At 49.4% G+C, this 27,493-nt stretch overlaps 1 protein-coding gene across 1 annotated transcript in view; it reads right to left on the bottom strand.

Moving 5' to 3' along the window:
- Positions 1 to 16,906: 16,906 nt before the first annotated feature.
- Positions 16,907 to 27,493, bottom strand: part of CALB2 (calbindin 2) — a 28,921-nt gene continuing 18,334 nt past the window's right edge. The window contains exons 5-11 of the mRNA XM_046683942.1: positions 23,712 to 23,768; positions 23,033 to 23,110; positions 22,459 to 22,514; positions 22,107 to 22,146; positions 21,874 to 21,927; positions 20,983 to 21,054; positions 16,907 to 17,208 (exon numbers count right to left, since the gene is read on the bottom strand). Of these exons, the coding sequence (XP_046539898.1) occupies positions 17,092 to 17,208; positions 20,983 to 21,054; positions 21,874 to 21,927; positions 22,107 to 22,146; positions 22,459 to 22,514; positions 23,033 to 23,110; positions 23,712 to 23,768 (474 nt within the window). The 3' untranslated portion in view covers positions 16,907 to 17,091. The remainder of the gene's footprint in view (positions 17,209 to 20,982; positions 21,055 to 21,873; positions 21,928 to 22,106; positions 22,147 to 22,458; positions 22,515 to 23,032; positions 23,111 to 23,711; positions 23,769 to 27,493) is intronic.

The following is a 27,493-nucleotide window of genomic DNA, read 5'->3' on the forward strand; positions in this document are numbered from 1 at the left end:
TACCCCTGGTGCCCTGGTCCTTTTTCTCTTGACCAGAAATGCTGACCCCAGTGGTAGGATGCCCACAAGTGGAATTGCAGCAGCTCAGAGCCTAGGGCAGCTGGCTGACTTCTCTCTGGGATGGGTGGGGTGGGGGTGGGGGGAAGGAGTTCCCCATCTTCACTGCCTGCTCTCTGTAGGGTGAGGAGTAGGAAGGTGCTAATGATGCCCCTGGCTCACAAACGCATCGTGGCCGGGCCAAGAGTGCAGGTCAAGTCGCTACCTCGCCACTGATCTTGACGCATTCGCTTCCCCGCTCTGGGCCTGTTTCTCCTCCATCAAATGGTGGAGCTCACCCCTTCCATCCTGTTCTAGGGTGTAGAGCATCCCCCAAATCATTCTGAGCTGTGGGGCTGCTGTGCAGACCACCCACGCTTTGTGGCCCTTAGGGGACCAGAGTCATGGAAATCAACCTTCTCCTGCTGTGGGACTGGTCCTAAGCTGGGCATTTCACATCCCCTTCCCCAAAGTCCCGCATGCACAACTGCAGGGACGAGATAGCCAGTCGAGGAAAGGAGCTGGGGCCCCTTAAGTGATGAGGCCAAAGAGGGTCCAGAAGTGGGGAGTAGGATGCTTTTTCTGTAAGTTGTCAAGTCACTCCAGACAGGATGATGTGTTGATTCTGACCACATGAGTGGCTCACATCGGTAAGAACTATCCAGAGATGGGGTGCTCTGATGACTCCAATAGTGCTTGTCCTTGAGAGGGAGTGGGTGACAAAGGAATAGCAGGGTGGTGGGGTGGGGAGCTTAGCTTTAAAATGTTTACCCATTTAAAAAAATTGGTCAGGTGCACATGTGGCAGATGGGTAAAATCTGTTAAGTCTGTTTGGCTGCTGTTTTCTGAAACCAAAATTTTAGATTTGAATGCATGTATTTGCAAACTATAAGAAAAACATGCCGGGGATGGCCTGGTGGCACAGTGATTAAGTTCACGTGCTCCACTTCAGCGGCCCTGTGGTTTGCAGGTTTGGGTCCCAGGTGTGGACCTACCCACTGCTCATCAAGCTATGCTGTGGCGGCATACCACATACAACATAGGGGAAGATTGGCACAGATATTAGCTCAGTGACAATCTTCCTCAAGCAAAAAGAGGAAGATTAGCCACAGATGTTAGCTCAGGGCCAATCTTCCTCACCAAAAAAAAAAAAAAAAAAAAAGAAAAAGAAAGAAAGAAAGAAAAGAAAAAGAAAGAAAAAAAATGTGCCTCTGAACACAGTTTGTTTGAATGCAGTTTCTTGATTGTCAAAGCCTCCAGGGATGCGAACATCCCCTGCTGCGTGGTTTTCAGCAGAAACTCGGTGCTCAGACTAAAGGGTGACCATGAGGAAATGAGGACAGAGGACAGCCCTGGGGCACGAATGTCTGAGCCTGGGTGTCAGTCCCAGCCAGAGGAGGAAAGTAAGGTTGGTCCCTGCCTGACCACCAGCCCATGTGGTCCACAAGCAGCCTCTTGCTACCAAACGAAAGCAGACAGAGATTGAGGGAACCGAGGAGAGGTTTAATGGAGAAAAGATAAGGAAACCTCGGGACTCACCATTACTCTGACACATTTCCAGTTATTGGCTGACTGCTGGCCCCTGGGCAGGCCCCCTGAGTGGGCAGGTTGGGTGACTGTAAATGCGCAAGGGATGGGCCTTGGAGCTGACCTGCTTGCTCGGTGAATCAGCAACTTGTGCCGCTGGTCATGTTCACAGGGGAGCGTGCTTTGAGATGACAAGGAGCTGGCCGAGACCGGAGGCTTCCCGCCCCGAGCCGGAGCCGGAGCCAGGAGTCCCCCAGAGGCGCAGCCGAGGATGCCCGCACCTGCGGAGAGTCGGGGCAGGAGCCCTCTTCCCCAGACGGGCGGCCCACGCACGGAGCTGCCTCCGCTCCAAGCCCAGTGGCCGCGGCCACGTCCACGCATCCGCGCGGAGAGCCGTTGCCCCGGGGAGGGCAGCGTGAGAGGGCTGGCCACGCATCTCTGCTGACTTCATCTCCCAGCGAGGGGAGGACGGCGGCGGCGGAGTGCAAGCCCGATGGAAAGCCAGACTGGAATCCGAATGCCCCCACCGTCTGGGGGCCCTCTGCACGCTTCGCGGTGGTCTTCGGACCCGGAGCGTCCGGCCAGGCCTGCAGTTCTGCCACTGCTGGCTGTGCCACCTGGAAAAGTTATCTAAACCTCTCTGTACCCCAGTCTCCTTCTTCGTCACCTGGTGATCATAACTGTCCTGACCTCATTGGATGGCTATGAGGTTTAAACGAGGTAATATGTGCCCAAGGTTGTTCTGAACAGGGTTTCTTTTGTTTGGAAGGATTAAAAAAAAAAAAAATTGGAATACTCTCTAAAAAGAGTAACTGACCTCAGTACCCTTGAGTGCCCGGTATTGAATGAGGGGGTTCACGAATGGGCATCGGGGTGGATGGTCCTGCCTCCAACACTGCAAAGCCTTGTGTCGGTGTATTGTGTAGAAATACTTTTTTTCCCTAGGAGTCCACAGGCTAAGATGCTCAAAGGGGTCGTGACTCAAGATTGGGTGCCTAGGGGGTTTCAAGTGCCTTTGTTCTAGACTGGAGTTTCTCAGCCTTGGCACTATTGACATTTGGGGCCAGATAATTCTTTGTTGTGGGGGTCTGTCCTGTGCATTGTAGGGTGGTTAGCAGCATCGCCAGCTCTTCCCATGAGATGCCAGGAGCATCCCCTCCAATTTGTGACGATCAAAAATGTCTCCAGACATTGCTAAATGTCCTCGGGGGTGGGAGGGGGGCTCAAAATTGCCTCTGGCTGAGAACTACGGCTTTGCAACATTCCCTGTGGAGGACATCCTCGGTAAGTTGAAGCTGAGCAAGATTACTTTTCTGACCCTCGGTGGTCTCTGCCTACTTCTGCGCACTGTCTGGAGGGTCCAGTTACATCCTGGCAAAGGCTTTTCAAAGTTGATGGACCACAGACTTTCCAAGCCCCAGCCCTGTTTGCTGTCAACTATTGGTTCCCAGACCTGGCTGGGCAGCTAGATCAACTGGAACTCGGTTTTTATTATATTAATTTTTTCTCAAACCTAAAGGATTTTTAGAGCATTAAATGCAACATAAATCACTCAGTTCATTACTATTCATTAAAACCTGAGCTACAATTAAAGTTAAATAGTTAATTCTTTGGGGAACAAGGTCTTGAGGTAATCTCCTTTTGTGGCGAATACATCTTTTTTAACCACAGATCTCAGAATTGATAGTTCCTCGTTCAGGCGAAAGATCAGAGAAGGATTTTAAGGAGAAGGCCCAGTGAGGAAACAGATGTGGGAGAAACGTCAGAAGTATTTGCTGGGGCATCCTGGATGTGTTGAGGATCTTTGACTTCCCCCCTCTTTTTTAATGATTAATTGTCCTCCATAGGCGAATCAGGCTTGGCTCTTCTTCTCTTGCTTAACTCCTTGTACACCTGCTCCAACATGTCCCCAGAAATTCCAAATGACTCCAGGACGTGTCGCTCTCGGGAGCTTTGTTCCGGAATGCTCATGGAGCTTGCTTTGGGCAGTCCTTCAGTTGCGAGTCCTTCAGTCTCATTGTTGGGGCTGTGATGCCGGGTGCCAGGCAGCAGACACAAGCTTTGGAGATGCTATGGGTGCAACATGGAGCACCTCTGGGTGAAGATCCCTTAGACTAAGGGAACCAGGTGCTGGCTTTTGCCTTGAGTCAGTCCCACGCTCTGTGGGACTTGGGGATCTCGTCAATGACTCCAGGTAGAAGAATCAGCCTGGAGTCGACCTCTGGGAGGTATGTGTCAATAGTGCTGAGTGTGGGCATCTGAGTCCCTCTTTGCAATTGTGTGTACCTGGGTGTCATGTGCAAATCTGGTCCTGTGAGCTCAGATTAGGATTCCCAGTAGTACCTTGTGACACCACAGCTGTGCCGTGACAAATGTAAAATGTGCTGAGACATCTAGAGTTTGGTAAGGCATGTGCACCATGGCCCTGTTGCTGGCTGCTTTAAAGGCATCAAGGTGGCTCTCTGCAGAGCGAATATGGCTGTTTTCATGGGTGTCTCTAAACGATACCACTAGGCTGTTGAGGGCTGCATGATATAGACCAAGTCAATGTTGCAGTTCATCATCAACCTGTGGTATCAGAGATTCTGGTTCCCCATGTGAGTGTGGTAGTCATGGAGCTGGGGTATCAGGTTCGGAATTAACTGCAAATGACACCTCTGAGAACATGTCTCTTCAAGCTGGGCAAACTGCACCAAGGCTTGTGGTGCAAATTGTCGTAGCAGTGTGGGAGTCCTCACATTTGCTGTGTAGACAGCAGAGCCGATACTGGAGTATGTCCAGTCTCCACAGGTGGGTCCACAGTCTCATAGTTCTCACTTGAAAGAGCCAGGGAGCACTGCTGAGGAAGGTGAGGATTGGGGTGGCCCTGGATGGGCCATCTTTGTGACAACCGAGTTGTTTCCTTTTTGACATTATGGCAGAGTGGGTCTTCTGCTCTTACCTGAAGAAGTTAATGGTTTCGGCAAAGCACAGATATGAGGTCAGTAGAGAGCTCAGATGAGCCTAGGACAAGGTATAGGGACTTCCTTAGCAGGCATGGCCCCCTGTCTAGGCTGAGCTCCTCCAGTGAGGGACAAGGAGGACCTTGTAGGTTGGTGCATTGTTGTTGGTGGGAAGAAACAGTTTGAGCAGTGGTCTTTGTAGTGGTCAGATAGTTTTTTAAACCCCACACCTCAGATCGTTGTCTGCATTTTCCCTCTTGGGCAAAAGGAAGTTCTAACTTGGGGAAAGCACAGATTGTATTTTCTCAGTAGGCCTAAGGGGAACCATAGGTGGAGGAACGAAGGGGCACTGGAGGTCCTCCCAGGTGGGTGGGATCTCCCTGGTGGGGTGGGCATCTTTGTCTTGATGTGATCATGGAAATCATGGAAATGACAGGTGGCCCGTGACATCCTGCTATTTAGAAGAGAAGAGTTTCTTGCATCTCTTGGTGGGACCCCAGCTGTACCATGTAGGAGGCACACCACACACTCAAGGCCTCAGATGACCCCTTGGAACTGGTGTTGGGACCTCCAGTCGGGGCTGGGCTCCTTCAGCAAGAAGAGAAAGACCCTACAGGTTGGCATATTGTTGGTGCTGGGAGCGAGATTTCACCTGTTTTGGTGGTTGGGCCAGAAGAGCTCTCTGATCATTGAGGGTGTCTTCCAGGAAGTTTCTGGTGACTGCTTGCTTCTTGGAGTTGGGACACGGTTTGTTGAAGAGTCTCTCTCTTTCTTGGTGTGTTTGTCCTAAAACATGTCTCAAGTTGGCAGTTCCCACTTTCTCTGTGTCAAGAGCTCTTCTAACATCCTCTGCCATGAATGAGGGTTCATGGCTTTCCTGGTTCAGAATGCAAATGTAAATTTTATAGGACCTCTCTTGTTTTTCTAATTTTTTCTCCAGGTCTTGGATTTTCTGCTTATTCATTTTCACTTCCTCAAGCAGCTTCTGCTCTTTCTCCTTCCTGATTGGCTGTCTGTGCACCATCGTGACTCGTTGCCCATGGCCTTCATTAAGGCCTGTGTGGTTTTGCCTTCATTTTCCAGGTGAGCATTGACCCGGTGCAGGGGACCCTTGCCTCCTTCCTTGCCTTACCTACTCTTCCAACACTTGCACGCTGGACACATCATCTCGCTCAGAATTGGAAGGCCGCATCTTTTTCAAACCACTCTCTTTCTTCCTGACTTTGTTAGTGTTGCAGAGCCCTGACTTGCTGCTCATGGCCTTCTGAAGGCTTGTGTGATGTTCCTCTTGAGTTTTCGGCCGAGCATGGGCTGTGCGCCCTCTTTGTTCTCCCTGCTATGGCATGGTGATACTGCCACTCTCTGTTTGGAAGAGAAGGAGGCTGCCTCTTTCAAACTGTTGTGGACAGTGTTTTGTCCGGGCATTGTCATGATCTGACCCGTCAGACTTCGTATTTTTTTTTATCCTGGAATTCGGCTGCTTTCTGCCTCGTGGCACATTGGATGCCGGGGCCGGGGGCATGAGCCATGGTAAATGGCACCAGGAAATTGGGGTATTTTCCCACCGACTCCTTTCTCTTCTTGGCTGAGGGATGCTCTGCAGGCGTTAACTCTCCAGAACTTGCGGCCTCCCCGCCTTTGAGGGTCCATTTCTTTTCCCCTTTGTGCTTTCTCCTGGAGTGCTTCAGCTCCTTTCCAGTTCACCCAGCTGTGTCAGCTGCTTAGTCTTTGATGAAATGTCCTCTCTTCTGAGGAGTGTGTCCTGACTTTGATGATCTTTATGACACCAGAGGCCAAGAAAAGCGACACTGCAAAGGGAGTCAGAGCAGCAGCCCCCTTCCTTCAGGACTTGTAAGGGCCACCTTTGGGGTGAGACCAGAGATCTGTCCTCTAGGCTGTGACTGTGGGGACAGCTGGTGCCCCTTCAGCTTCTCCTTTGTGTGTGCTGACAATAATCCTTGGGGGACGCGTTGCCCTGTCCACCCCTGCCGCAGAGCCACGATTTGCTGTGCGGGCTTTGTCATTTAGAGCATGGTTTTGTGCTTCAAAACTTTTCTTTGGGTTTTAAAATTAACATTCAGGAGGCTCGCTTTTCCTTAACCTTTAAGTTCCATTTGCAATTTCTGCTCTTAACAAATTTTAACGATCCCTTTTAAGGGGAGTTGGTGAGATTCCGGGTCCCATTGGAAGTGGTTAGTGGTGACGGCCCATCTCCTGCTCATGACAAGCTAACAGTCACAGACTGGGCGGTGCAGCCCGGTGCCGGTCCTGTTCTGCCCTGGGCTGGTGGTCCATAAGCTCATTTCTCTCTCCACGTTCCATTGAGGTGAGGCTGGCTTCGGGGACAGGCGACCTGTGCTGTCACGCAGGCCCCACACTTGGTTTAATGCTCTGCTGTCGTCATCTTGAAATTCTTAAGAATCTTTTGAAGAAGGAAGCCCCGTGTTTTCTTTTAGCACTGGGCCCTACAGATCATTTACCTGGTAAGTCCTGAAGAGGGGCAGTTACAGACCAGAGTGTGTCCCTCAGCATTACTGAGGGCAGCGGGGGAGGAGGGAAGAGCTCACTGGAGAAAGAGTTGTGGAAAGAGGCTGGGGTTAAGGAGAGAGAGAGTGGAGGGTGGGTAGAGAGGGAGAGGGCCCACCTTAAAATCAACGGGATGAATAGGATGAGAGATTAGGCATTTTGTGTGGGACTCAGAAAGGCAAGAACATCCCCGCGATGGTTTGCCTCCGCAATTATTTGCCATCTCATCAGACGGGGAGCCCCGTGTGGGCAGGGATGGGTTTGCTTTGGTTCTTTACCAGGTAACTCCCGGTGTGAGTGTAGCATAATGGACAGCCTGTAGCTGAGGCTCCGAACAATAGCCGTCAAACAATGACAAACTTCATCACTGAGCTGAATGGCAGTGGAATACGTTTCTTTGACGAGCAGCGAATCCCCGGTGGGTCAGGGCACTGGTTAAGCAGAAACCAGTGGGTCGTTGGGTGTTAATCACTGATATTTCTGTTGTTGGTTGAATGCAGTGGAGCACATGCCCTTTGGTACACATCTGGGGTTGCAGCCCCTGGCCCTAACCCCATGAATCGCTCAGTGCCTGTTGAAGAACTTTCTTCTCTCAGCATCTGGCCCTCCAATCTGGATTCTTTGTGTCTCTGCTGGGTTCCTTTTTCTTCCCCTGCCTCCCACCATAGGCACCATGGCGCTCCAACTCAAGCACCTTAAAAATGTCCACTTAACAGAATGACAGATGGCATGGTTGGTCCCTCCAACCACTTCTGTCACTTTCTGCCTATTTCCACATTAAGTACATGCTTCCCACCTGACTAGCACTCCCACCCTTACCCCTGCAACTGAACAAACCCTTTGGTCAATGTAGGTGGTCTGTATATAATAAATAGGCTTGCTTTGCTTCTGTGGTATCTACCCAACCCCACACGCCTTCCCTGTCCTGGGAGCTGCTCCCTCGGAGGCCGACCCTCCCCTGCTTCTCATGGTGCATGAATTCCCTGGAATAAATCCTCCAGGATGAGGCATCTTGGGGAAGACAAAGATGCTGGGAGTCCAGGAGAGGGTCTCTGGTATCAGCTCTGTTCTGGACACCGGTAGCTGGAGTGGGGTCGGGGAGCCCGTAAGTATTCTTCTTTGATGGGGCTGTGGGACCTCCAGTGCAGAGGGTGAATTTAAGCACGCGCCTCAGTTCATGACAGTTCATTATCAAGGGTCTACGCAAGATCCCTCTCTTGTGGGTTTTAATCTTTTTGAATGAGATTTCCCACTCTCACACCTCCCTCTCCCACTGTGGGCAACGGTTCTGGAATGCCCAGTGCGTGTCTTTTGGTTTTTTATTGCTCCAACAAAGCACTGTTCCTATCTTATGTGTAAGCACTTTTAATTCACATAGATGGTATTGTCATGCCATTTCTTATTCTGTTTCCTTTCTCACTCAACACTGTATTTTAAGACGTGATCTTCCGTTCCACGTTCTTAAAATTTATTGAGATTACCCAAAGAGCTTTTGTTTATGTGGGTTAAAACTATCGATATTTACTACCTTAAAAATTGAAACGGAGATGTTTAAAAATACTTATTTATTGATTCATTTGAAAATAGCAATGATGAGCCCATTGCACATTAATGTAAATAACATTTTAGCATTATTATGAAAATAGTTTTGACCCCGAAGACTCCCTGTCCTACGATAAAGTGTCAATTTGTTCCAGAATGTGAAAAGGCCCTGTGAAGGGCAAAGTTTGGAAAGTGAATTTTATTCGTATTATTTTATAAGACCTGCATCTGAAAAGAAACCATGGAATATATTATATTTTAGCAGAGTTTGTTCAGGTTTGATGGGCTTGTTTCCTTGGTTTACTGATTAATATGAGTGCCTACAATATGGAAAGTCATTCTAGAAGGGGGAGATTCTGTGTTTGACCAGAGAATTTTTTGGTGCTTTATGTTGAATTTACCGTGTCTAAGATTATTTTAAAACACTGGGAACAAAACGCTCCTCAATTATGAACAAGCTATATGTATACTTCTTTGTTTATTTTACTCATTTATTTCACAATCTGTGCCTGTGTAGGTTTTTAAAAGGAAAATTAACATATTATTCACCTTTTTAGAGAGTAGAGGTCAATGGCTTTTAGGCTATTATTAGGTTGTGCAGCCATCACCGCTATCTAATTCTACCTCATTCCAGAACATTTTCGAAATGAAACCCTGTACCCATTAGCTGTCATTCCCCATTTTCCTCTCCCAAACCCCAGCCCCTGGGAATCATTAGTCTACTTTGAGTCTCAATGGATTTGCCTATTTTGGACATTTCATATAAATGGAATCACACAATATGTGGCCTTTTTTGTCTGGCTTCTTTTGCTTAGCACAATGTTCTTGAGGGTTATCCATGCTTAGTATGCATGAGGACTTCGTTCCATTTTATGGGTGAGTAAGATTCCATTGCATGGATAGACCACATTTTATTTATCCTGTCATCAGTTGATGGTCATTTGGGTTGTTTCCACTTTTTGGCTATTATGCATACTGCTGCTATGAACATTTGTGTGCAACCTTTTTGTTTCCACATGTCTTCAATACCCCTGAGTCTGTTTACTTTTCAATGTTATCACTTAATTAAATGGTTAACCGAAGATTGTTTCTCAGGCACCGATGGCATTTATTAACAAGTGTCCAGATCTCTTCTGACAGCTCTTTAGATTTTGCCTTCCCAAATAATTTAATATGCAAAGAAAAAAAATGAAAGGGAACTTTGAGGATATCTTTCACAACTACAGTGATCTTTGAGATTCCCTGAGGAGACTTGGAAAATCACAAATATTTGTTTTTGCACCTTATTAAAAGAGAGATGCTAGAAATAATTAGGTTCGTCTGATGTGTTATTATTGTAAGATTTGCACGAGAAGAGTTGTCAGATGGGAAGCCATGCTCAGCCTTCCTGAGGTTAAGCTTATAAGGATGAGATGCTAATGTAAGTATTTTAGAAATTGTATGTTTTATGGGAAGTCCCTGGTGATCTGTCAATGCTCTCACTGCCCATATGTTTTTTCCCTCAGGGGAAATGCTCATCTAACGTCTTTTGAAATGGTTCTGTACTGTACCCTGAGAGAGATGTCTGCTCTCCTGCATTCTGATATTATTGGTTAGAGCCATCAATTAACCACAGCTCTGGCATCTCTGTCATCATACAAATGTTTCTGTTTCCTCTGATGCTTGCCTGAAGGCTCTGCTCTAAGCCGTAGGCTGCAGCCTGTGTCTTCAATGAAAAGGGCCAGTCTTAGAGCCTCGTGATAAATGACCGTACCAAGTACTTCAAACCTGCCATACTTTAAAGAGTAGACTCTTGGGTGCAGGCTTCTGACTGGCGTCACTTAAGCAACTCCAAGACTAGGCCCGCGGACCCAGTCAGGATTTCCAGGACTCTCTTTGGTCCAGAAGCGGACGGCTTCATGACAGCGGACTGCTAAGCCAATCTAGCGGAACAAGAATGAATGGCAGGGGGCTGCATGAAGTGATGTGGGAATTTATTGTGGTTATTGGTTTATGGTGATGTTGTTTGAACACTCTGCTTTCTGGCTATGTGGGGGAGCCTTTTCTCTTCTTCAGCTCCCTGTAACCCACAACAATTTAGTAGACTCTGCTTTTGTAAATGGAAATAAAATGTTTACAGATGATGCTCGGTTTTCACTGGTGTGCCCTGGCATCTCATTGTGGTTTTAATTTGCATTTCCCGAATGGCTAATGATGTCGATCATCTTTCATGTGTCTGTTTGCCATCCGTATCCGCTCTTTAGTGAAGCGGCCCAAGTTCTCCCAGCAGACTGTGGTCTCTGAACGGAAACAAAGGACAGGCATAAGGAGCACCCTGAGCCAGGCTTCTGGGCAGTTTCCGGGCCCCCATCTCTTCAGCGTCTCCCTTGCCCCTGCCATGGGACCAGTGTGTACAGGTCAGCTCCTGGGCTGTGGCAGACAGACTTGTCCCCGTGGGATGTCTGCCGGGTTGGAAGACTGACACCCCCGAAGGAGGAGGCTCATCCCAGAGGGTGGCACTTTCTCTGAAAGGTGAGTAGGACTCCCCAAATTTGGAACCAGCTGAGGCCCTGTGAGGCCTGGGGCAGCCACAGAACGCCGGCTGGAAGTGGAGGAAGCATCTGGCACATCGACTCTAGCACCCACAGTAAATATTATTCCCACGGCTGCCATTCCATGATAACTATGTGCCAGGCACTGTGCTAAGTGTGTGTGCAACTAAGATTACCTGAGTCCTCTCAGAACACTCTGAGGAAGACACATGCTGACCCACATCTCATACTGTGACAGGAACACAAATATTAACGAGTAGGGGGGCCGTGTTTTTGGCTGTGTATTAGCTTCCTGTTGCTGCTGTAACCAATTTCCACAAACATTGTGGCTCAAAACAACACAAATCTATTGTCTTGCAGCTCTGAGGATCAGAAGTCCAAAATGGGCTAAAATCAAGGTATCGGTAGGGCCGTGGCACTTCTGCAGGCGCTGAGGGAGAGTCTGTTTTCCTGCTTTTCTGAGTTTCTAGATGCTTCCTGCTTCCATCTGCAAAGCCAGCAGTGGCTGGCTGACTCTTACATCTTGTCGCTCTGACTCTGATTTCTGCCTCCCTCTTTCACGTCTAAGGACCCTTGTGATTACTTTGGGTGCACGTGGATAGTCTCCGTAAGGTCAGCTGATTAGCAACCTTAATTCTTCTACAACCCTACGGCCCCTTTGCCAGGTGGGGTAATGTGTTCACTACATCTGGTGCCTAGGGCTCAGATATCTTAGGGGGGCCATTATTCTGGGGGGTTGAGGGGTACTAGGTGAGGAGGAGGCTGGGAGGAAGGGCACCCTGCGGTGTGTGGGTTGAGCAGGTGTGGCAGGAACCGTAGGGTGTGAGGATGCAGCCCTCTGGACTTCCGGTCTAGCTGGGGGCGGTGGGGGGGGGGGGGGGGGGGGGGGGTAGGTGGTTGGGAGGGGGCTAAACACACAGGTCACATGGTCATAGTGCTAGGGAGAAAAATACTGCTGGGAGGTGCTTTGGAGTGCAGGGGGTAGCAGTGGGCTGCAGTTGAATCAGGGAGGGCCTCATTGAGAAGGTGACACTTGAGCCAAGACCAGAAGAAGAGGAAGGGCGGGGTCATGAAGCAGCCTGGGGAAAGAGCGTGAAGCCCCCACCACCCCTCAGCAGTCGCAGGGCCCTGCACGAGCTGGTCCTGTGGGGTCCTTCTCCCTCTGAGCCTCAGCTCTCTTGAGTAACTGGCAGTTCCCCCAAATGAGCCTGGCTGCCTCTGGCTTTGGTGTCACTATTTACGCTAATTTTTTTTTCCTGCCAGGAATTCACGCCCATCCCAGTCTAGGTTAGGGGCCTCTTCCTATGCTTTTTTTTGGACTCACCTCTTACCCCCCTGGGTTACTGTTTTCCTCATCCATCAGGCCCAGGAGCCCTTAGGCTCTCAGCAACCAGGAACTGTCGCATTCGCTACTGTGTCCCCAGCATCCAGCATTGGCTCATCTCGCAGACAGTGGTTGAACGCCAACAATGTGAACATGCCATCTGTTTTCTGTTGGTGTCCTGACAGAGACACCAAATGCCAGGCAGCATGCCCCCAATCCTAGTTCCCCCTCCACCCTTCCCCAAACCTGCTCCTCTCCCATCTCGGTGGCTGCACCCACTAGGCATCCAGTTGCTCAAGCTAACAGCCTTGGAGTCATTCTTGACTCCTGTCTTTCTCTCACGTCGCTTATCCATTCCTTAGCAAGACATTTTGATTGAATCTTAGCAACTGGTCCAGAATCTGATGTTTAACATCACCTCCCCACCACTTCCTTGGTCCAAGTCACCAGCATTTCTCAACTGCACTGGTGCGTCAGCCTCCTAACTGGTGTCTGTTTTCTCTCTTGCCTCCTATAGTTTAGTGTCCACACAGGAGCCAGAGTGACCTTTAAGATACATCAAATTATGTCGTTTCTTTGATGTCGCCCCTTCAGTGGCTTCCCTTGACACAACAAGATCTGAAGTCCTTTCCATCACGGCCTTCAATGTACCACGTGACCTGGCCTCACTTGTTTCCCCAATCTCATCTACTGTTCACCCCTTTCCTTCATTCTGCCTTGGCCGCAGTGACCTTCTTTGTGAGCCTATGGGGAACTCTTCCACCTCAGGGCCTTTGCACTTGCTGTTTCTTCTGTCTGGACTCTCTTCCTCAAGATGGCAGCAAGGTTCACTCCCTTACCTCACTCATGTCTCCACTTGAATGTCATCTTTTCAGAGAACCTAAAATAACCCTCGCCCCTTTCTGTCCCTTTCCCTTGTTGAACTTTTCTTTAGAGCACTTATCACTACATCATGAATATTTTTATCTATGTTTATGTCTTTCACCTTACAGTATAAGCTTCATGAAGGTCCTCAATAAATGTTTGTTATTGGATGAAGACAATGGATCCCAATGGACAAGGTGCCCACGGGAGTGGCACCCGAGCTGAACATTGGGAAGCCAAGGAGGGGACCCAGAGGAAGAGACAGTTCCTTTGTTACTGCTGCCAAGGGGTCTGTGGGCCACACATTCGAAGGTGCTGGAGGACACCAAAGGGGGCCCTCCTCATGGGGTCACATGTTCCCTGAGTGGTCAGGGCCACGCCTTCTCAGTGCCACCAGAGCTATCCCTCCTGTCTTTGTCTTCTCATTGTGTCCCCATGCAACATACGGTAGAAGGTAGTTATCAAGAAAATATCTTTGTTTTTAGCACTTTCCTTGGAAAAACCGCAGGGGTCCAAACCCTTTGGAGGTTGTTCCCAGTGACTTGGCACCTGGTGGATTTGAACAGCCTGCTCTGGGAACGTCTCATCTTGGTCTTGAGATGCAACCTAATTCCAGCTTATTGAGCTAAGGTTCTGAGCACAGCCCTCCTCCTCGGGACTTCCTAAGTGGACTTGATGCCCCTGGGCACTTTCCTTTCTTTTAATAGATTGTTTCTGCTGGCTTTTGTGGTAGAAGCTGGGGCAGTTGATGGAGAAACTCAGCCAAGCCAAGAGAAAGGTGCTGGAGAACCTATGTATCCCTCACAGGGGCGAGGCCGTTCCTGGGTGGACCTGGGAGGACCTGGGAGACTAGGACGGAACACAGGTGCCCCCCAGGTCCCCTTGCTCCAAACTATAGAGTCAGATGGGTTCGTGCCTGGCTTTCGGTAATCTTTCCAAAGGGAATTGTGCAAATGTACCCCAGAGACAATTGCATTTGAGGTTGAAATCTCTGTATCTGAAAGGGCTGCTCTATCCCTGACTTTGGCTCAGGTCCCAAGCCCCTATTTGGAATGGGAAATCCCACTCAGGGGCAGGGAGCTTGGCTAGGATCTTCCTTCAAAAGGTTGTGTTTGGAGCTCACCAGCTCCTAATGCATCTGTGAGTCAGGCAGCAACCAAGTCCAGTGTTCATGGAGAGAAAGAAGCAGTTAAAATGAATCCCAGGTGCCACCCTATGCTCCCTGTCACCTCAGCCCCTGTTCACCTGGCATGGTCTCCTTAACACAGGACAGTCTGAAGACATCACTAATGATGGCACCATGATGGCCTTGGGATCGCTCTCCTCTCTCCCTTTGTCCCGATGAACAGATATCTGCATTCAGAATGCCCTAAACGGGCTCCTTAAGGAGACGAAGTCTCCTTGAGAGCATGAGTTTCCCCTTCCACTGAGCAGAAAGTGTGCCTGGAGAAAGGGCTCCAGCACACCCGGGTCTGGGAGCTGCAACCGGGTAGAAAAGGACCCTGCTCTGTCCCCGCGTGGATCTAAACCGGGCAACTGCTCCACCCCACCTTGCCCCGATGCTTTGAGGGGAGCGCAGATAGAGCAGTGTGTGTCTGGGAGGGCAGGTGTGAACCTGCAGACTGGGCTACAGCACCTCGTCGGAAGACCAGGGATGACGGGGTGATGGCACTTAGTGGACAGGAGGTGCCCTGTAGGATACAAAGGGAGGGCAGGGAAATGGATCGGTATTCGGAAGTGCAGCAGGGCCTCGTGGGAGTGGTTAGATGGCCCCTCTCCCTCTGCTCTCTCCCTTTCTATCTTTCTCATTCTCTCTTATTCTGTTTGTTTCTCTGTCTCTGTCTCTCTCTCATTCTGTCTCTCTCTCTCTGTCTCCCTCCTTCCTTCCTGTGCTTTTCTCTGCGTATTTTCTCCACTATTCTGACTGGCTCCCTCTCCCAGGCTCTTGGTTTCTACTCTTCCCAGCATCAGTCGGGGCTTTGGTTTTGGATTGCCATGGTGCCACCTCTCAGCCTCGGAGCTATAGCACTACCTAGCCCCAGTGCCACATGGTCTGCCTGACAGCCTGGATCTCAACCCCGGATTCCGGGAGACTCTTACTGGCCCAGCTTGGACCAGATGTCCCCTCTCAGCCCAGTCAGCTGCGGGCAGGCGGAGAGGGGTCAGGTGGCTCACTGGGCTCCACCATCCGGCTTGTGAACAGCATGGCTTCTCTTGGAAAGGGGTGTGGCTTGGAAAGAAATGAAGCTTATATCTGATCCAGGTATATCTACCCCTCTGGGGTCCATTGATCTAGATGGGTTCCTGGAAATCAAATAGAGGACATTTCCAAAGGTGACTTCAGAGTCACACCTGCCGTATTTGAGTCTTAGCTCTGCCACTTCAGAGTTGTATCACCTTGAACAAGTTACTGTCTTTGAGCTTTAGTTTCTTCATCTGACAATAGTATCCATTGCATAAGATTGTTGTGGGATTAAATGAGTTCATGTCAAAATGCATCTTGTAGGCAGTCAATAAATGATAGCATTAAAAAAAATGAGTTATCTCTCTACTCTAGGATCTCAAAGAGCTCTATGGACCCAAAGGCCAAGCTGGCCCTATATCAAGGGGCACGTGACGAGTTGTTGTGAGCTAAACTGGACTTTGAGGAGGAGAAGTTAGGTTTGTGGCATTCTAGGACTCCTGGTTGGAGGTCCCCCTGCTTGCTGGAGGTCACCTAGCCCCACTGTTCCACACCTCACTGGTATCCCTACCCTAAAGTGTGTGGATCTAATCTGTGGGATTCATACCCTGACTCTGCCCCCAACTGGCCATGAGATGTGGGGCTGGTTACTTAATCTCTGAGTTTTGGGGTCTTTACAGTGGAGACAACCGCAGCACCTCTCTCAGAGGCTTAAGAGAGATACCTCAGCTAGACTGTTCAGCACAATACCTGGCACTTAGTAAGTTTCACTGAGCTGGTAACTGCTGTTATAACCTCGGAGACGTAGAAAGAAACAGGGAGCAAAGAACAGACAGGTTGCTGAACAGATAGGCAGTGGATGGCGAGTGAAAGCCCAGAGTCCTGGGGTCTCAGGGCCCTGCTTTAGTGGTTCTGCCCCAGTCGGACAGTCCTGACGCCCTCCCCCGTCCATGGGAGAACAGGCTCTCTTTGTCAAGACGGGCTGCGAACCGTAGAAGCTGACCACTCGACCAGAACTGGGTGAGCTTCCATGGCAGAACGTTTCCATTTTATTGTCTGTAAACTCTTCTTTGGTAAACAAGAAGACAAGGAACCCAAAGAGAAAAGGAGCACAGTGAGTCAAGAAGACAAGGGAGGGCCGCTGCTCTCCACAAACACGGACTCTGAAAAGACAGCTACACCATTAGCGGGGAGGTGGATGGAACCTGGAGTTTTGGGAGGGTGGTGGCATCGGGGAGGGGCGGAGGGGAGCGAGAGGGAAGGGCTAGTCTGTTGGACACAGAAGCCTAAATCATACAGTGAATGAGCTCATGCATCACAGCGAAGAGAATGAGGGAACCTCCACCTGGGCCCCGCCCACCTTCCATGCAGTTGGTGCCCCGCTGCAGGCAGAGCAGAGTGTCCCTCACATCACATCACGGCTGGGTTGGGTTGGAGAGGGCTCCAGGAGGCCCGTCAGCAGCCCATTCTCCATCTCTCCTTTCCTGCTCTGCAGGCTGGCGTGTGCAGGTCGCAGGGACCGGGGCAGGGGCGCTCGTGATCTCTGGGTCTGGGTAGAGGGGGCTGGGTAGCAGGGGCAGGTCTGGGGGAGGTGGAGAAGCAGCCCTTGTCCCCAGTTTACATGGGGGGCTCGCTGCAGAGGACAATCTCCAGGTCCTTGCGGTAGAGCTTCCCGGCCTCGGCCAAGGACATGACGCTCTTCCTGTAGTTGGTGAGCTGTTGGATGTTCATTTCCTAGAAGACAGAGGCAGCAGGTAAGAGCAGGCTCAGTGGAGGGCCCCACCCAAATGGCCCCCTGGCTCAGTCACAAACACACTCCCCGGAAGCTTTCTCTCATCCCATCCCAGTGCAAGTGGCCCAGAGGGATAAAAAGCATGGGCTTTGGAGTCAGAAAGCCCTGGGTTAAAACCCTCTGTCTTTCTCCTACTGGCTGCATTGCTTTGGGGAAAGTATTCAACCTTCCCGAGTCTCAGCTGCCTCCTCCATAAAACGGGTACACTGGTGGGCCTGCCTCACTGAGGAGTCATGACGGTTAAACGAGGGAATGGACGTAAATGACACCTAGCACAATACCTGACACAGGGTATGCACTCCCCAAACAGTAGCTGTTGTGATGACAGCCATTATCGCTGCGTAACGTGTATAAATTCCTCTACCCCATGGGCCTCCGTTTACTCAGTCTGGGTCCCTGCAAGTGAGGGACAGAATGCCGGGGAGACTCCCTGGTCTTGTCTTCAGGCCCCTTGGACCATACTTCCCTAAGCCGCCCCTGTTTAAACAAGGAACTCTAACTCCTGCCTGCTCCAGCAGCAAAGCTCACCAGCCTATACTTCTTGTTCGCCGGCTATTTGCTGCCTTCAGAGGTGCCCCGTGAACGTACGTGCAGTCTCATATAAAATGGAGGCCAACATCAAAGAGGACACCAACATCTAATAAGCCTTGTTTTGAATACATACTTTATGAGACTTGCTTTGGATGCAAATAGCCAATAGGTCTGAAATATAGCAAAGCCATCATCAACATTGGAAAATCACTTAACAACTATCTTTTCCTTTCCTTTCCTTCCTGCCTACCTTCTTCTCCTCTCCCCTCCTCTGCTCTTTCACCCCTTCCCCTTCCCTCCCCTCCTTCCTTCCTCCTCCTCCTCCTCCTCCTCCTCCTTCTTTTGTATTGAAAATGTTGACAGATATTTTTTAATACTTTCCCTTCTAGGCTGATGGGTCATTGTCCTTACTCAGCTAATGAGAAAACTGAGGTACAAAGACAATAGGCTAAAGGACTGGACCAACTCCACAGTCAGAAATGTCCTTAGTCCCCTGAGTCCCAAAGCCTGTCCAATGATTTACTTGGCTCACCTGTCCTCAGTCGCCTCGTTTTCGGTGCTCAAAGGTCAGTCTCTTTTTGCATTGTTTCGGGACATCCCCTCCTGTTAATGATTCCCGGTTTTTGTGCCACCACCCAGTGCAAAGGCACTTTGCAAGCATGCCTCGATTTGGGGGACATCTTCCCTGAAGTTGTGAAATCCCTAGAAAAGTCACCTAACTCATAACGCAAGGGTGTGCCGAGCTATCTACTACTCAGTTAGGGGCCAAGTAAGGGACCCCATATATCAACCCTTGAGCTTGAGGGGACTCCCCCACCCTCCCCGTGCAGTGTGGCAGCAAGAGTCTCAGCAGCATGGAGAGAGGGGATGCTCACTTTCTCTGTCTAGGAATTTCGCTTGAAGCTGGGGAAGCCTTTAGCGAGTTGCCTCAGGAGCTCTAAGAAATATACAAGTTTGATGCCATCAGCCTATCCCTCAGGAGCCTCAAACATTAATCTGCTCAGAAACCGTATCACAGTCCATGCGGCACCAGTAAAACAGAACGAGCATCTGCCATGTGGGGTCACCAGTAATGGCCGTTCCCTTCCCAACCCAGGTGCTGGGATTTACGGTCCCGCAGCTCTCTCTTTCGACTGATTCATTCCCTCCATCCCCAGATGCCAAATGTGGAGCTCACCACAGGTGGAAGGCTCCCAGGTAAACAACTTTATTAATATCCTTGTTCTCTAACCTTCAGAATTGCTTCCTAACCCCAACACCTGGTTCTCTTTTTTTCTCCCACATCTCGAGTCAACCGATACAGCCCTATGAGTTGTCTTTTGTGTTAATCAAGAAAGCCTCATGGTGATGACCAGGAAATTTGAGATTTAATGCATGCTTTCAGGGTCAACCAACCTCAGGTGTAAGGCAGGACAATACGGAGAAAAATTATGCCTCATTAATACAATTACAGTTAAAGATATTGTCCATCATGATGCCCAACATTCCTTGGACACATACGGGTGCATAAATAATTTTCTCCTGGAATTTGGTGCCAAGAAAAAGTTTGCTGAGTTCTAACGCTTGGTGAGTACTTCCTTCTTCCCAGGAAGTGTTTGCTTACTTATAATTTATTTTCCGTCTCTTTCAAAAGCCAATTGTAGGTAACATAAAGAAAAAAAATAAACAGGATGAAAGAAATGAAGGATGATACTCAGGATAAAGATAAAGACATCAGAAAGCAATTAGACAGGGAGACAGACAGACTCAGAGGCTGCGATGAATTTTTTTCCCTGAAACTGAGCATTAAATTTAGCTCTAGCCTGGCAGCCAAGACAGTTAGACAACGCAAAGATTTATAGAGCATTCATCATCTAATTGAAGAAAGCAGCAAAACCATTTGCTCAGAGAAAGACATTTTCCAGGATGTGAAGGAAGATGAGCCGCAAAAGCTTGTCGCCTGGTTTCTGTTCCACCTGACCCCTCCCACCCAGGGCCCCAGAGGAGCCCATAGAGGGTCTCCTGGGGTCTGTCCAAGAGGCAACGCGACCAGCAAAGTAATAGAGTTTAATTCTCAGACTTTTGTTTGAGGGGAACAAATTCTTCCATGACTCCTTTTAGCCTCTTCCCCAGTTCCAGATGCTGCAGTTAATCCATTCAGAAACCCTCACCTCCAACTGGCCCCTGCTCTCCAAAATCTCTCCTTGTGTTAAAAGTCTTTTTTGGGGGCCAGCCCCGTGGCCGAATGATTAAGTTCCTGCGATCTGCTTCGGCAGCCCAGGGTTTCGCTGGTTCGGATCCTGGGCAAGGACATGGCACCGTTTGTCAGGCCGTGCTGAGGCGGCGTCCCACATGCCACAACCAGAAGGACCCACAACGAAAATATACAACTATGTACTGGGGGGATTTGGGGAGAAAAAAGCAGGAAAAAAAAAAAAGACTGGCAACAGTTGTTAGCTTAGGTGCCAACCTAAAAAAAAAAAAGTCTTTTTTGTTGGCAATGTGGCTGATACTTCCAGGAACTGGGCTGTATCAAAACTGCCATTGCCTCATCATAGCATCATTTACAGCAGCCAACAGATGGAAGCAACCCAAGTGTCCGTCCATGGATGAACAGATAAACAAAATGTAGAATAGACATCTAACGGAATATTATTCAGCCTTAAAAAGGAAGGAAATTTTGACACATGCTATAACATGGAAGAATCTTGAAGACATTATGCTAAGTGAAATAAACCAGTCACAAAAAGACAAATGCTGTATCGTTCCACTTATATGAAGTATCCAGAGCAGTCAAATTCATAAAGACAGAAAGTAGAATGGTGGGTGCCAGGGGCTGAAGGGAAGGAGGAATCAATGGGGACAGAGTTTCATTTTGGGAAGATGAAAAAAGCTCCGGAGATGGATGGTGGTGATGCTTGCACAACTTTGTGAATGTACTTAATGCCACTGAACTATACACTTAAAAATGGCTAAGATGGCCAACTTTATGTTATGTATATTTACCACAGTAAAAGTAAAAGAATACAAAACATCAATCAAGCAACCAGAGAAAACAAAACCAAAACAAAAAACGGGCATTGCCTTGTTAGGGCTGATCCGGGGGGAGCAGAATGCACTCCGCGGCCTTCCTTCCCACCCCTCCCTCAGAGGCCTCTCTGCTCCCCTGGGGACACCGCCCCAGGCCTCTGGGCTCAGCTGCTCACCTTCTTGTTTTTCTCATACAGATCCTTCAGCAGGGCATCCAGTTCATTCTCATCAATGTAGCCACTTCCGTCCTGGGGGTGCGGCGCAGAGGGTCAGCACAGAGCTCTAGAAATCGGGCCCCTTGACCCCTGACCTTGCCTCTTGCTCCCCCCCGACCCATTCCAGGGAGGTCACAGAGTCTAACCTTCCCTTTAGACTGCGCATAAGGAGGTGCTCAGACTGTGCGGCGTCAAAATAACACGTCGCTTCTGACTTTACGAGTCAGTACAGGAATGGGACCGTTCAGGACAAACTTTTGATAGCCTTTCATGCTGGTGTTTTTGTTTGCATTGAAAATACGAGGTTCAAGAAGTATTTAGCCAACTCCCTAAGTGCCACATTCCATAATACGATGTCAAGATGAACACAGGGGCTGATTAAAGTTTACCCCTAACCCTTTATCTATAAGGAAGGCCACTGGAGTCCCACAGGCATGGGGCAGCTAAGGTAGGGGTGACGGGTGGCAAGGAGGTCCTCTCACGCCCCACTTCCTAGAAAAAACACCTGGCTCCCATGCAAAACCATGACTTGGCACAAAGGGGCAGTACTGAGCACCTCCTCCCTTTGGCCCCAGCAACATAATCACGCCCTAGCTCCGAGCACAACCCTCTGCCACGAGCTGTTCTCTCCTGCAATTTCAAGGAACCGAGACCTTGGGCTCCACAGGCTACAGATTGCGAATGACATTTGTCTTCTCACCCAGCAGAAGATGGGAACCAAAAGGGACTGGAAGAAACCACAGGGTCCGAGCTGCCCCTCCGACAGCTCATCTATTCCTAAGGATGAAGTTGAGCCATTCCGGTAAGCGGGCTCCCCTGGTGGTGGGGCCCCTGCACTGTCCTCCCTCTTACCTTGTCGTAAAATGTGAAGATCGCGTTGAACTCCTCTGAGGTCAGCTTCATGCCCTGGAAGGCCCAAGGTATTAAAGAGAGAAGCAAAAGCCCCGGAGTGTGAGAGTGTGTGAGTGTGTGTGTGTGTGCGTGCGTGTGTGTGCAGTGGACTGGGGGACAGGAACGTGGAAGGGTGAAGCTCAGAGGGATGAGGGAAAGGGAGGAAGTGAAGAAAAGCAAAGTGACCCTTTTACCTGAAATTTAAGCAGGAAATTTTCCTGTACGGGCAAGAGTCTGGAAGAAAATGTCAGAGCAGAGATTAGGAGACAGAGCAGAGGCAAGAACAACTCAGGCATCGGGGGATGCAAAAGCAGCATCTGTAGTTATGGAAATGGCCTCTGAGCACTTAATAATCAGGAGTTAGTGGAAAGCTCTAGAGAGAGGAAAGCAGACACACGGAGGTGTTGTCTAGCTTTGCCTTGAACTTTGTGACACCTGACCCGTCACTTTTCCCACTGATTGATCTTAGAGATGGGGACAGTAGCTCAGGAATGATCTGCAGGGATCTTATTAAAAGTGACACTGGGGGTGAGGGCAGGCACTTACCGGGACATCTCTGAGAGGCCCAATTTGCCATCCCCGTTCAAGTCAAACATCCGTAGCTGTTGGGGACAGAAAGAGGTACCTAGGCTATTCACTTTGCCCTTCTCTCATGTGGGCCCTTGACCTGCCATCCCCTCTACTGGAGAGGAACGAAGATGGGCGGAGTGTGCTCATGCCTCCTCTGAGGTCTCCTGGAGGCCAGGGACCAACATGGTCTAAATCAGTCATTGGGAAGACAGCAGGGGCTCTGTCACTGCTCCCCTCTTCCCTTCTCAGGGAGAGGGCCGCAGAGGCCGGCAGACCAGCAGGCCAGCACCAAAGGCCCACCCTCTCCAAGTTTATCCTCTCCCGGAGCTGCAGAGGCTGTCACGAAAACAGATGTTTCCAGACTTACATTGGCCCAGGAGGCAGCTCAATGGGACCTCAGAGAGAGGGGCCATGAACTAGCATCCCTTTTGCCAGCTGCCAATGGGAGTCACTTCACCCAGGCCCAGAGAATCAGCCAACAAAAGACTCTGCAACCCAGAAATCCACCAGCTTGAGCCCCCGGGGAGGAGGGACACTTCGGCCCACTCACTATGGTTTGGGTGTACTCTTGGAGCTTGGGTTCATCGTATGGCCGGTTTGCCTTCTTCAGTAGGTCCGACAGGAATCCCTGGAATACAAAAGGCCTCTTCGAGCTCTGACTCATTCAGTCAGTCCCTCACTCCCTTGTTCACTCAGTCATTCAGTCAACATTGTTTTTGGAGGTCTACCACTTGTATAGCTTACATCCCTCATAATTCCCTAACCCCTTAATGCTTGTGGAGTGACCTTGAAGGCCTAGGGGTAGCTCCTGGCTGCAAACTCGCCCCACAAGACAGGCAGTAGAAACTGGCTGTGGCTCCTCAGAGAGCCAGGACACAGAGCTAAGCAGTGCCTGGGATCACCGTTCCAGAGGAATCTAGGGGTAGACATACAAGCCAGAAGGCCAGTCTGCTGGACCCGCCTTGAGGATGCCTGTCCTGGGCACTGATGTGCAGAGGAGTGTGGTTTGGTTGCACTCTATGGCCTTACAGCCCCATGTTACTGACTTTACACGGCTGCCCCAAACACGTCCAACAATTCAGAGCCAAGCATGTGTACTCCTAAGCAGACCACAAACCCATGTTTCTCACCCAACGTCTCTGCCCCCTCCAGGCTCCTTAAACCCGCCACCACTCTGGCCTCAGTGACATCCTCTGAGGCCTCCACACCCTCCCCAAGCCCCAGCCTACCTTCAGCTCATTGGCTTCAATGTAGCCACTTCTGTCTGTGTCATACTTCCGCCAAGCCTGCAATGGGAACATCAACCCGTTCGCAAAGACCTATCAACATCTTTAAGCCTCCCTCCATTTCCTTTAATGGGCCAGGCCAGGTCTTGGTATTCAAGAATATTATAGTGAGGTGGGGATGTGGATGTGGTCAAGCCCAGTCTCTTCAATGTCACAGATGAAGAAATGAGGGAAGATGTCTTGGCCAAGGTCACACAGAGAGGGAAAAAAATCTGCTCGGATAAGGTCTCCCTACTCGAACTGGCTACAGGCCTGGGTCTCTTTTCAGATCATCGTGTAACCAAGTTATGGTTTTCTAAGATGCTAACCAGGTAGCTTTGACCAGGGCTAGCACTAGGATGTACTGGATCTGATTTTTGCTGTGGGTATATAGGGTGTACTTTTACTGCTCTGGAAGCTTCTCATTCTCTGTGTGGGGGCTGGGGGCAAGGGTAAGAACTCTCTGGAAGGGGCAGAAACAGGCTTTGGTTATTCTTCACTGTACTCCCGCCTCCATCCCTCCATCGTGATGCATATGGCGGTCATGTCTGAAGGTAGAGCAGAATTGGTAGTGTAATCAGTATGTTTAGAATATCCCAAGGCCACTCCCCCACCTTTCTGAGAAAAAGGATCACTCCCCTTTTTTTTCAGGAAACCACCCCTCTCCCATACTCAGTCCATATGGTTCAAGAGGGGTTGACCCATCTCCAGAGGTAGACATGTGACCTAGGCCTGGACAATCGATCTCTCCCACACTGGTTGTGGGCTCTGATCTGAGTCCCAATTATTTGGTGCATGTGTTGAGTCCTGCTGACTACAGCATCTAGGACGTCAAAGAGAAGCAGCGCTTCAGGAGGTGACATGAGTCTGACCACCTCCTTCCTCTATGTTCTGGCCATCTGAGCAAGGGCAGACATTACACAGGAGAAATAAGGAAAAACAGTTGTAGCGGTTTTAAGATGTCCACAAATTCTTCACCTCCCTTCCAAAGGTGGAGCTCGATTCCTATCTCCTTGATCATGAGCTGGACTTAGTGACTTGCTTCTAATGAACAGAATATGGCAGATTTGACAGTGTGGGGCTTCCGAGCCTGGGTCACAAAGGTATTGAGGTTTCTTTCTTGTTCTCTCTCTTGGATCACTCCCTATGGAGGAAGCCAGCTGCCATGTTGTAAGGACACTCAAGCAGCCGTATAGAAAGGCTCATGTAGTGAGGAACTGAGGCCTCTTGCCAACAGCCACATGACTGTGCCATCTTGGAAATGTATCTTCCAGCTCCAGTCAAGCCTTCAGATGACTGCAGCCCAGCTGACACCTTTTTTTTTTGAGGAAGATTAGCCCTGAGGTAACATCTGCCACCAATCCTCCTCTTTTTTCTGAGGAAGACTGGCTCTGAGCTAACATCGGTGCCCATCTTCCTCTACTTTATACGTGGGATGCCTGCCATAGCATGGCTTGACAAGTGGTATGTATGTGCACACCTGGGATCCGAACCAGCAAACCCTGGGCCGCTGAATTGGAATGTGTGAACTTAACCACTGTGCCATTGGGCTGGTGCCCCAACTGGCATCTTGACCTTTATCTCATGAGAGACGCTGAGCCAGAACCACCCAGCTAAGCTGTTCCCAAGTTCCTGATCACAGAAACTGTGAAATAATAAATGTTCGTTGACTTAGGCTGCTAAATTTTGGGGGTAATTTGTTATGCAGCAAGAGGTAACTAATATGATGGTCCTGAGAAAATATGGTCCTGTATACAACTGCCGGAAAACTCCAGCCTTTTACCCAGGCCATCTGGTGGAGAGGAGGAGTACCATGGTGGGGAGTGGGGGAGGGTGCTGCCTGTATCTGTGACAAAAAGGCCCAGAGAACCCTGCTTCCCAAATCTTTAGTCTATTTTGATGCCTGATCATATTTCTTAGATTTTCTTTCAAGTTTTCTTCCCTTGATTTTTCTTTCCTTCTCCCTTGGCTCTAAACTGCACACCTGGACGCCAGCAACACTTGATTTTCTGAGAGTCGGCAAGCACTAATTCTTTTCCCAAATTTAACCTCCTCTTTTCCAAATCATGTCCCCCTTTTATTGTCAGGAGTGTGGGAGTTCATAGATATTTTAGGATCTTTCTCTCATACCAGCAAACAAGGCTGTGTAACTCTCACAGTATAGGAGCGGCTCAGGAAAGTTGATCCTGATTCTTTTTTAGTTATGGGTCAACGAGCAAATCGCAGCAAAAAGCTAGACTTATACTACAGACGATTTGGGGAGATGGTATTTGATTCAGGGAGCGTCCTTTCTCTGGGGACAAACAATGCCCAGTTCTGTCAAAATATTCCTTCCTTGGCCAGAAAGCCTACTCTTGAGAAAGTACTAAGAAATGTGTGTTTTCACATATGAAGGTTTTCAAATATGAATTTACCGACCACCTGCATGCATTCAGTACATTAGAATTGAGTTCTTCTAGGTTGAGCCTTGACTGGGAGAAAGGCAGACACCCCTTAAATTGCCTAGAAGGAGGATAACCTGAAGGGACCCCAGACCCTGCACAGAGCAAAGCACTTGGCTGCTCTTCGGAGTGAGAGCACCCCAGCAGCCTGACCTCCCCCACCCCGCCCCCCCGCACTGGATCTGCCCCTCCCCCACGCTCTCATGCTCCCTTCTCTGCCCCTTTCAGTACTTTGTGCTCATCCCTCGGTGGGTCATTATTCTCTTCCCATTCAAGGTAAAGAGTTCAACAGACCTGGGCTTTGTGAAATCTGAAAGAAATCCTGAGGTGCCACTAAAATTAGAAATTAAAATGTCGTGCTGAGCCGTGGGGTGGGAGCTATCTGATGGCACAAGCCTTTCAGGGCTACTCAGGGACCATTTCATGTTTCCAGCTGATAAAAATGGAACAAACAGACAGCCCCAGAAGGGGATGGCGGGGTCCCAGGAAACTTGAGAGGAGGAGCGGCTCCGTAGTTATACTGGGGCTTATAGGATAAAAGTAGATAAGAATACGGAGTTGTGCCAACCACATAGAGAGAAACCACTAATGATTTTGAGAGAGAGAGGGAGAAAGAGGTGTTTTTTGCCCCTCTTTAAGCATCTCTGCCTCCTCCAAGCTATCATCATCCCCATTTTACAGACCAGAGGTGGTACAGACGCCAATCTTTGTCTGCCTTCCTATCAGGAAAGGACCAGTCAGGCATAACACTCCCTTTTCTACAGAGAGAAAAATGGACACTCACAAAAGCAGCACCTTGACAAGTTCCAAGTATACGCAGGACTTTCCCCCCCAGATAGGCGAGAGAAGGATTAAGAAGAGAATCCAGGATGTCAATGACCAGTTTACGGAATCTTGCTATCTTGAAAAATCTGGAGAAAATTGTTTCAAGCACCATAAAATTAAATCCATATTTGATGCTTCTGCAAGCTGCCGTTTAAAAAATAACTCTTCCACCCTGAGAATTGGTTATTTCTAACCGACTTTCTATCCACGTGGGGAACTCGCTGCCATGCGGGTTTCTGGGCTAGCTCTCCAGTCATTTTAGGCAGTGAATCACGGAGTGGGGATTACCGGTGGCTGGAAATGGATTTAACGTGACGAACGGCAACTCTGAGTCACGCTGAAGGCCAGCCGTTATTTATCACAGCAGGCGGTATGTGTGTGGGGGGTATGGGTTGAGTTTCACTCTGAGGGCGCAGAGCCCCAGAAAAATAGCAAGAAATAATTGGTAGTATGCTGGGCATCAGGATTAGTAATATAGCT

Source organism: Equus quagga, chromosome 13 (assembly GCF_021613505.1).
Source record: "Equus quagga isolate Etosha38 chromosome 13, UCLA_HA_Equagga_1.0, whole genome shotgun sequence".
Classification (NCBI taxonomy): domain Eukaryota; kingdom Metazoa; phylum Chordata; class Mammalia; order Perissodactyla; family Equidae; genus Equus; species Equus quagga.